This window comes from Lactuca saligna, chromosome 1, assembly GCF_052625555.1.
Source record: "Lactuca saligna cultivar CGN05327 chromosome 1, ASM5262555v1, whole genome shotgun sequence".
Classification (NCBI taxonomy): Eukaryota; Viridiplantae; Streptophyta; class Magnoliopsida; order Asterales; family Asteraceae; genus Lactuca; species Lactuca saligna.
Window position 1 is genome coordinate 163,214,379 of NC_136417.1, and position 10,220 is coordinate 163,224,598.

At 33.8% G+C, this 10,220-nt stretch overlaps 1 protein-coding gene and 1 long non-coding RNA gene across 2 annotated transcripts; one reads left to right on the forward strand and one right to left on the reverse strand.

Annotated features, from left to right (window-relative positions):
* Positions 1-3,406: 3,406 nt before the first annotated feature.
* On the forward strand, positions 3,407-6,114 carry LOC145013166 (GDSL esterase/lipase At5g45960-like). The gene is made up of 5 exons (XM_078971976.1): positions 3,407-3,674; positions 3,851-3,981; positions 4,393-4,632; positions 5,418-5,676; positions 5,924-6,114. Exons 1-5 carry the CDS (start codon positions 3,407-3,409, stop codon positions 6,112-6,114), a joined length of 1,089 nt encoding a protein of 362 aa, XP_078828102.1.
* Positions 6,115-7,854: 1,740 nt separating this feature from the next.
* LOC145001354 (uncharacterized) lies at positions 7,855-9,669 on the reverse strand. Its single transcript, XR_013661547.1, has 3 exons — positions 9,338-9,669; positions 8,225-8,312; positions 7,855-7,997 (listed from the first exon to the last, which is right to left on the reverse strand). It is a non-coding gene; the product is annotated as an uncharacterized LOC145001354 (long non-coding RNA).
* Between the last annotated feature and the right edge of the window lie 551 nt (positions 9,670-10,220).

Consider the following 10,220-nt stretch of genomic DNA (forward strand, 5'->3'; position numbering starts at 1 on the left):
CTGTTCATACAACTCGACGAGTCGCAGCATAAGTGTTCATCGGATGAAGATGAACTCACCGAGTTGTTCATACAACTCGGCAAGTAGGATGAAGGACTTGAAGATCAGTTTGGAAGGAGAACTCGTCGAGTCAACGCCTAACTCGACGAGTAGAAACAGAATCCAGGTCAGTCGTTTTGACATGGACTCGGCGAGTTGGCGAGCCAACTCGGCGATTCGGGTCAACTGGAAGTTGACTCTGACTTTGACTTAGGGCATGATCAGGGGTAAAATGGTCATTTTACCCATAGGACAGTTAGCAGTTTTTGACTAAGTGTTTGGTGGGAATTACAGCCGGAGGATTTCCGGAGCAGCAGCAGCAGACAGACTATTCCCACACAGATCAACAGTTACTCTGAAGTGAGTTGCCTTCCAGTAGCGGTGGGTCTAAGGCCACAATGCCGGCCCATCAGTAGGAGAGGTATGATAGATGATTGTCTTTGTGATATCATCTAGGTTTGCTACTACTTGATATGTTATATGCTAGCATGATATGTTGTATGTGATAGTAGTAGAGTTCGGTTGTCAGGACTGGAGGGTAGTCAGGCACCCCAAAAATGTCTGATATTATGTTTGTGTTATGATATACGTGATGGTAGAAGTAGGGGGTGAAATAGTCCCCGAGGTTCGGTTGGTACGACCAAAGGGTAGTCAGCACCCCAGAATAGCTCGACATGGAGTCTAAATGAAAGTTGTAAACTTAGAATTAGCCGATGGAGTCTAAATGAAAGTTGTAGAGCATAATATCACCTACGCGTGGATATAAAGAACGTCAAAAACGGAGTTCGTATGCGAAATATATGAATTTCTGAAGTTTGGAGCACAAACTTCGAGAATTTGACTGCATTCACGACGTCAACACAGTGTTCACGACGTGAACTCAGTGAATGGCGTGTTTCAAGCCTAGAAGACACACGACAAGCCTAGGGGATGATCAGGATCAAAAGTCACGACGTGAACAAGCCGAGTTCACGACCTGAATGCCTAATTTGCACCCTATAATTAGAATTGAAGGGGCAGCCGTCGGAGGTTGCTAATTTACTCTTCTCTCACTCATATTACCTCGATTTACATGCAAAGAAGTACCCCTAACGCCCCGGTATCATCTCGAGACCCGAAGCGAGTCCCGAAGCCCGAAGATCCCGAGAAGAAAAGAGTTTCCAAGCCGAAACTTTGCTTGCGAGAAGCCCGATGTGTGTCACTGAAGAATACTGCTTTTAGAGCTTTAATGCTGTCTGATTATCGTCTTATCAAGTGAGTGTATAGTCATTTCATAAACACGATTTTAATACAAGTATTGTTTGAAAATATTAAGTATATGTTTTGGGTGAGTGTGTAGTCACTTTCTTCTAACACATAAATATGAAGTATTTGCTACGAAATACGTGCTATGTGTTTATATATTGTTGTTTATTTAAGATGGGTACAGAATGGATGTTTTATATAGTTTTAAATGAGTTAAACTGTATATGTATTTTATATCTACAAATATGTTGGATAGAACATGGGTAGATGAGATAGTTGGTGTGTGATAAAAGATGAGTTGGATAATGAGATCAAGAGGTTAGTTTTAGATCTTGGAGTATTGATCAGGTAAAGAGATAAACTTGTTATTAGTCCGAGAGTATGGATTGGGCACAGTTATTGATCCGGGAGCATGGATCAGATAAGGAGATTAGTTTTAGATCCGGGAGTATGGATCAGGTGAAAAGATTAGTTTTAGATCCGGGAGTATGGATCAGGTGAAGAGATTAGTTTTAGATCCGTGAGTAGGGATCAGGTAAAGAAGAAGGTTTTAGATACAAGAGTTTAGATCGTGTTGTTGTGAGGATCAATGGGGTGGGATAAGAGTCGCTTTTATATGGTGAAATTATATAAATTTGTGAGTTCCAATATATATATATATATATATATATATATATATATATATATATATATATATATATAACATTGTGGGATGAAAACCCTATATGCTCACCAGGCTTACAAGCCTGATCCACTCAGTTTTCTTTGTATTACAGGTTATGGCATGAGAGCATAAGTTGGCTGAGATAACGAGATATTTTGGATTATAGGCCAATAGTTATGAATAACTGTTGTAAGGTCTATTTTGTTTTGTTTATGCTTTTGGTTTGTATTGAATATGATATCCCGAGATTTTGTTATATAATAAAAATACATTTCTTTAAAAAAAATGTTTTGATAAATTCTTGTCATATTTTGTTTTGGGAACAAATTCAACTACATTTTTAATCGAATTATTATTCTCATTTTATAAAACAAAGCATAACAAATCGGTGTTTTCTGACGGAAAAAATTAAGAATGTAACATAAATTATGTGTGTTTCTTGCATTACGTAATTATAATAATATTAAATATTAAAAATAATATATACAACTTAAGAATGTATTTAAAACAAATAATATTATATGTAAAATTTAAATAAAGTTATAAAATAAAAATTAAAAATACTAATGATATGTTTACAACATATTATATAAAATAAATGATTAAATGTGTAACATTAAATGAATAATTTTTATAAATATATCATCACATGAGAGTTATTTAAAAAATAGTTTAAAGGATATATTTATAAGTTATTATATAAAATAAAGCTGGAATTGTAACATATAAACACCATTTATATAACTTTTTAAAAATCAATCGAAATATAATTGGGACAACAACGCTATTTGTGCAAAAGAATTTGAAACAACCTAGGTTTCCAAAACATCTATCATTTTTTCAAACCCTCTTAATAACCCATTTGTGCAAAACAATTTAAAACAACCCCATTTATACAAAGGGATTCCAAAACAACACTATTTTTGCAAGAAGTCTTAATAACCGCGGCAAAGGGTGACCGCCTTCCCCGGTGTTTTACATTTACGTTCAACTTTTGTTGTTTATATGTATATTTTCTATTTTGATATTCGTGTTCTAATAGTCTATGTGTTTAAAATGTAAATTGGATAGTATTTTAAAAGTGACACGTCAATTCATGTTCATTGTCTACTGATTCACAGGTTAAAAAAACAAATATGACGATCTTTCTTTAGCGCCCATCACTTCTTCATGATTTCTTCTTCAAATGTAACCTTTCTTGAAGCAGCACAACCACAACAGCATGGGGTACACTAAATGTGCTCAACAAACAACCTCCAAATCTGAAACTTAAACAAATTTAATACTAGCAATAAATTAAAATAGTTGGAGCATGTCCCATGCACAACAATATATACATGAATAATTTGGCTTGGAAGGGATCCTAACTTTGAACTTCTAATTCCTAAAGAAACATAAAACAAATTTTGGCTACATTACTTGATCATATTGGCTCTTTTATTTCTCTTCGGGAATATCATGAGGTCCAAAATAGGATATAACATCCCTAATATTGTCTTTTTATTTTTCTTGATCAATGTTGTATCCCTACTATATCAATTTTGTAATGCTCAGAGCGAACGAGTCTCTGCTGTATTTGTGTTTGGAGATTCTACCGTTGACCCGGGTAACAATAACTACCTTCCAACCGTTGCTAGAGCAAACTTCCCACCTTACGGGAAGGATTTCGTGAATCATAAACCTACTGGAAGGTTTAGTAATGGTCGTCTTGTTACAGATTTCATTGGTATGTTTTATAACTTATTTATTTATTTTTGCGTGTGTTATAGTAGAAAACTTATACACCAAGAGCCTCGAACACACGCTTTTTCAGCACACATGTAATTATAGTTGTGGACCTTTGTTTTGCGCATTGCATGAAATGTTTTTTTATGGTTCTGTTGATTTGGTCGCATGTATAAGCTTCATTTCTGGGTGTTAAGGAGAATTTGCAACCTTACTTGGATCCAACTTTAACAATTGACGATCTTATGACTGGAGTTAGCTTTGCCTCTTCTGGTGGTGGTTATGATCCATTCACATCGCAACTAAGTGTAACTCTCTCTCTCTCTCTCTCTCTCTCTCTCTCTCTCTCTCTCTCTCTCTCTCTCTCTCTCTCTCTCTCTCTCTCTCTCTCTCTCTCTCTCTCTCGTTCGTGATTGTTACCTTTATTTGTACTCCATCACAATCAGTCAATTTTATCAATGACACATGTTCACCATATTTAATAAAGTACCAAGCATGTTATTCTAGAAAAAAGATTGTATGCATGAATCCTAGCTAGCAAACAAAATGCAATCTTGTGATGGATATATTAGTTCCCTAAGATATATATTACTTTCCTAATGCTTTCTATTATCGTATATAGAAAAATTTGTCACATAGAAATATTTTCTATGTTAATGAATCTATATATGGTTTCCATAAATATGATGTTTCTTATTATGCCGATATTTTAAAATCAGGGTGCACTCACTACATCACAGCAATTGGACTTATTCAGAGACTATAAAAGAAAAGTGGCGATAGCGATTGGCAAGGAGAGAACAGATGATTTGATTAAGAAAGCAGTATACATTGTGAGTTCTGGAACAAACGATTTCGCTTTCAACTATTATGGGGCCATTGTTGTTCGACGAACAGCCTATCCAACCATCTCTAGTTATCAGAATTTCTTGTGGCAGAACATTGAAAGCTTCTTACAGGTCTGCAGTTTCTTATTTCCTTCTTTCTAAAATATTTAAACAATTCTTTAATTTATATCGTTCATTAATTACGTCCGGATGCTGAGGTAGCAGAGTTTGGATTTCAACGTTGGGAATAGAACATTATTCAGAGCAGTGAAACATTAAACTCACCCCATAAGCATATGCTTATTTAATGTGGAAACATGTCTAATTTAAAATATATAAGTAGGAATATTATTGGAAGAAAAGTACATGCCTTTTTTCGTATATTTTTTCCATACAGGAAACTTTGAAGTTTGAATTATCACGTCCATTTGGTAAAAAGTAGAGTAATTTTTTATTTTACGAAATGTGAAACCACACTTAAAGATGTGGTATATTCAAGTATTATACTATGGACATGCTTCAAATCAATCGGCACTGGATAATTGTGAATTTAGTAGTCCATATTTATATTATTTTGATAGACTATTTCTATTGGCAGTTGGATGTTGCCAACACGTAAAAAACCTCGTCGGAAAAATATGTTTATGTTTTGCTTTCCCTTCTTACGCTATTCGTCTTTGGGTTAATAAAGAAAAAAACACTTTATTTTTCGTACCAAAATGTAAATTAAAACATAGGGAAAATGATACACATAACCCACAAAACTTTTTGGATTGACTCATTCGGTCTCTAGTATTATTTCTATGTCTTTTAAAGGAACAAAGGGATCAAAGTTGGTTTTATCGGGTCTAATACGTAATTTGTAATAAGAGATAGACACCCTAAAAGCTGATCATTCTTGTTATTTTGGGTGACAGGGCTTGATGGATGAGGGTGCAAAGAAAATAGGGGTGGTGAATGCGCCTCCAATTGGATGTTTACCTGCTATCATTACCGCTAACTCCAAGGACCCTATTCATAGCCGTAAATGCATTGAACGTTTTAATTCTGTTTCAAGAGATTATAATAAACTTTTGGAAAATAACTTAAAGGGTCTTCAAAGATGGAATACGAGGATTATTTATGCTGATATATACAAGCCCATCATGGATATGGTTACAAGAAACCATCAAATTGGTATGTATATGATTGGAGATTACTATTACATATATAACTGAATATATAATGATCATTTTGCTTTAAGAAATTTCTAGTGGAAAACAAGGCGCATGTTCCCACTACCCAGTATGCAATTCAAACCATTTTTCTTAACCATTAATATTACAATTACCTGATACATAACATAGTTTTGGATTTTCTGGGTATAATTATTGATCATGTTTTTTTTTGTTTGATTAACACCGTCTCCATTTCTACCTAAAAGGTTTTGAAGAAGTCCATAGAGGTTGTTGTGGGAGTGGACTAATAGAAGCTGACTTCATGTGTAATCAAAAATCTCCATTGTGCACTAATGTCTCAAAGTACATTTTCTGGGATTCTTTTCATCCAACTGAGAGAGCATACTACTTTATCTTCAAGTCCTTTGAAACTCTCATCCGACAATACATAGGATAAATGTTATCGCATGATTAACATCCTACCTTGTCTATTGGTCTTATTTATTATCTTGAGGTTTTAAAATCTATTACCAAAAATGAAAATATCAAAACCTCTTTATATGATATTGCAGTGATGACATGTAAGTGAAGTTTATTCGTACTATAATATTGAACAATGTTGAGAAGAGTTCTATTGTCGGTGTTGACCATAGAGAAAGTGTCTTCAATCAAATTTACCACAACAAATAAACAATTAAATAGAAACTACTTAATGTTAAAAAAAAAAAGGAAAAATGACACAAATGCCATACGAACTTTGTAGGGTTTATCCTTTTAGACCCTAAACAATTTTTGTGGCCTTGTGAGGGCACAAAGGTGTTTTTGTCGGGTCGATTACCTCCTTTTGGCCAAAGTGAAGGGTCAGCCGATTACTTCTTTGACACAATGATATTTGTTGACCAATTTTCTTATATTGACTTTGAATTTTCCCATACTCTCTCTCTCTCTCTCTCTCTCTCTCTATAATTCTGTGTCCCTGAAACCCACCTACAAATAGAGGTCTTGTACTCCTGCTGTAACTAGTATCATATCAACAAATAAAGGGGATTGAGTTTTTGTTTAATCACTGACCACCGTTTGTCGTCTCCGGTGAACCTCACCGACCATCTAATAGCCACATGACTGCTTCTACTTATCTAGTCGCACCCGATCATCTTCTTCGGCATGAAGATTGGTTATGTTTGTCAACAATCTTGATAACCTACATCTAGCATTGTTGGGGTTTCTATGTTCATTGAGTAACACGTTGCTTGAAGTTATATCCACAATTACATCCAATCTTATGTGCATGTTTGCTAGCCCATATATAAGAACAGAGTAATTTCTTTAATCTTGATGCTCCAATTTCTTAGAGCTCTGATATCGACAGCCACCCACCGTTCTTTCCTCTTTCTTATTCACGTAAACAGTGCCTCTCTGCCTTCTCTCTAAATCTTGATTTTATTTTGCAAAAGAACATTATGAACACATACAAATCACATGATACCAAAGGATGAGCAAGGATCAGTGAGTGACCAGAGGAAGAAGGAGCAATTTCTAATTCACACACACATGTAACTTTTTGAAACATTTTCAGATTCATAAACACATACACATATCGTTTTTAGAAACAAAAACATACACATAAAAATCGATATTTGGGGATGAACATATAGAAATCGATTTCCAGACACAAAACCTACATATACACTTACATAAATCGATTATAAAATTGGATTTATGGGTTTTCTTTTGAGTGTTTGTTGAGCACTGCGTTTTGGATAACCAAAAAATATGGAGAGAGCGAGAGTAGGTGTGCAAGAGTGTATGTTTGTTCATGATCGGATGTGGAATTTTGATTAAGAGATGAAGAAGATGAAATGTTCTTTTGGATAAAAAGAAAAGAAACACGATAAGAAAGAGAGAGAGAGAGAGAGAGAGAGAGAGAGAGAGAGAGAGAGAGGTGGGCCTCAAGTTTTGTCAATAAAACCGGGAAATTACTTTTTATTTAAAAAAGATAGTAAAATATTATAAAGAAATCCAGTTTTTTCTGTCCAAAATATTGAAAAAAACCCATTACATTAAACATAAAATAATATTGAAATTCAACTACAAAACAAATATCATTATAATAAAACTAATAAACCTAAAAAAGTATCAAATACAAATACATATTACTAATTAACATTGTCTAATGATACACATAATAAGTGTCAACTACAAATGTTTAAATAGGTGCTTACAAAATAAAATTGAAATTATTTTGATGGATTACTTGGCAAATTATCAGGTAAGTTGAATCAATAAAGGCTGACAAGTGCTCTTCAATTTGAGTTTTGAATCAAAGGCCACCAAATGTTCCTGTTATAGCACACCATAATCAATGGTCACAAAAAAAATACAAATATAGTAATATACTTTCATTTATTTGTTTATTATATCCATAATTGGGAAATTTTTTGAAAGTGCAACACTATAAGTAAGAAAAAATGAAAGTAGGATGTTATAATAAGCCTGTATATCTTTCATTTAACTAGCTCAGAAATAAAAACACATTTCCTTCCAAGACTACCAAACATACATAATACCTTTTGAACTTGTATTTTTTTGAAAATCGAAAGTATTTGTAAAGAGGAGGTTCGATCCATATTATGCCCTGCACACCATATTACGCCACTGGAGCACACAGGAAAAAAAAAACTCTTAAACTTTTTGTTTCTTTCCAAGAACTTTTAAATCCTAAAGATATAGACAAAAGATTCTTTGAAACAAACAGTTACATTATTTATTACATTAAACAGCTTACAAAGGGTGAAAGTCATCATGAATAAGAAAATTTAAACTCTTAAGCCTTTGGAAATTACCAAATGTTCACTACTACAAAAAGACACATGAAACCCGATTAAATCAATTAAAAAACCTGGTTTTCAACCGGGTCTTATGACCAACGAGTCTTATGTGAAAAACGAAATAAAACCCGGTTCTAAAACCGGGTACTTTCAGGCTTAAAAGAACACGGTTTCTAATAAAAAAGTGGGACATTTAAGGAGATTAGAGCCCGGGTCTAGCTCATAAAATACATAGTACTTATGCTTACACAACCAACAAAATAAGGCTTTAAGTTTCATGATAGTCTCAAGCCTCAATTTGCATTCAAGAGATGACTAGAAAGGAACCAAAAGCCTTTTTGATTAATTATGATAATGAGGTCTAGAGATGAATATGAAATTACGTGCCCCTTATTTGATGAACGACTGAAAAAACAGGGCCAAGGGTAAAACCGTCTGCTTCATCTGTTTCCCTATCAATCATCCTAAATGTGGGCAAAAACTTTCTATGCAAATTCTTGTTGTTATTCCAAGTTAAAGCAACGAATAATTGATTTCACATATATGTAATATGAGAAAACAATGAAAATATTTAAACTATCAATTCTCAAATTCTCGAGTATACCCAAATGTCTGAAGAGTTTGACACACATGCCTCTTCTTAATTGCCCTAAAACTAGAATATCGATCAAGTAATAAAGTCGGTAACGCTAAATCAGAACTCATGAAGAAACGACCAACAATCATTAAGCCAATAATGAACCCTAAATCAAAAAATATCATAAATTAAACCAACACAAAGGATGAATCAGTCATCTAGATCGATTCCAAAACTTGATACACATACAAGAAGAGTTTTGGTTGAAATTATACCTTTGTAGGGTCGACGATTGATTCTAGATGGCGGGATATCAAAAACTGAAGGCAGGAGGTTTTTAGCTTTGTTGGAGAAAAAAACGAGCAGCAAATCGACATGTTCTTCGGAGATGGAGGCAGCAAATCGACCGGAAAATGGAGATAGCGGTGGAGTTTTTTAGCTTTGTTGGAGAATAAACCGAGTAGCAAATCGTCGGAGCAATCGTTTTACGAGCAGTGGCCGGAGCATCGGTTTGACAAGTGGAAAAAACGGGGGAGACGGCTGAGAAGGGAGAAGAAAGGAGGAGAAGTCGTTGAGGACTGTAAAATCGTGTTCTTTCCCTAGAGGAGCCTTTTATTATACGGGACAAAAGAAGGGACTCAAAAAAGGGTGGGGAGGATTCGAACTCGGGTTTGCTGCACATATTATCAAATGCTTTACCATCCGGCCGGGCATGCCACATCTAAATAATAAGGCCCCTTAATCATTCTTTTACAATAACTAATTTTCCTTTAGTTTATTATTATTATTATTATTATTATTATTATTATTATTATTATTATTTATGATATTTTTGGAAAGATGTAACTAAGGCAATCATATGTTCTTATAGAGTTAGAGTCTCCTTTATCTTTGGAAGATGGTTTTTAACGACAAAACTAATTAAGTTTGGATAAGAGAGAATGCATTAGATGCTTGATCCACTTATTATTATTATTATTATTATTATTATTATTATTATTATTATTATTATTATTATTATAATTTCCATTATTATTATTATTATTACTCCCATTTTTATTATTTTTCATTATTCAATTATTAACTTTTTTTTGATAATTTTTCTTACATATTTAAGACACGAACAATTAACAATCATACTAATAATGATAATAATAA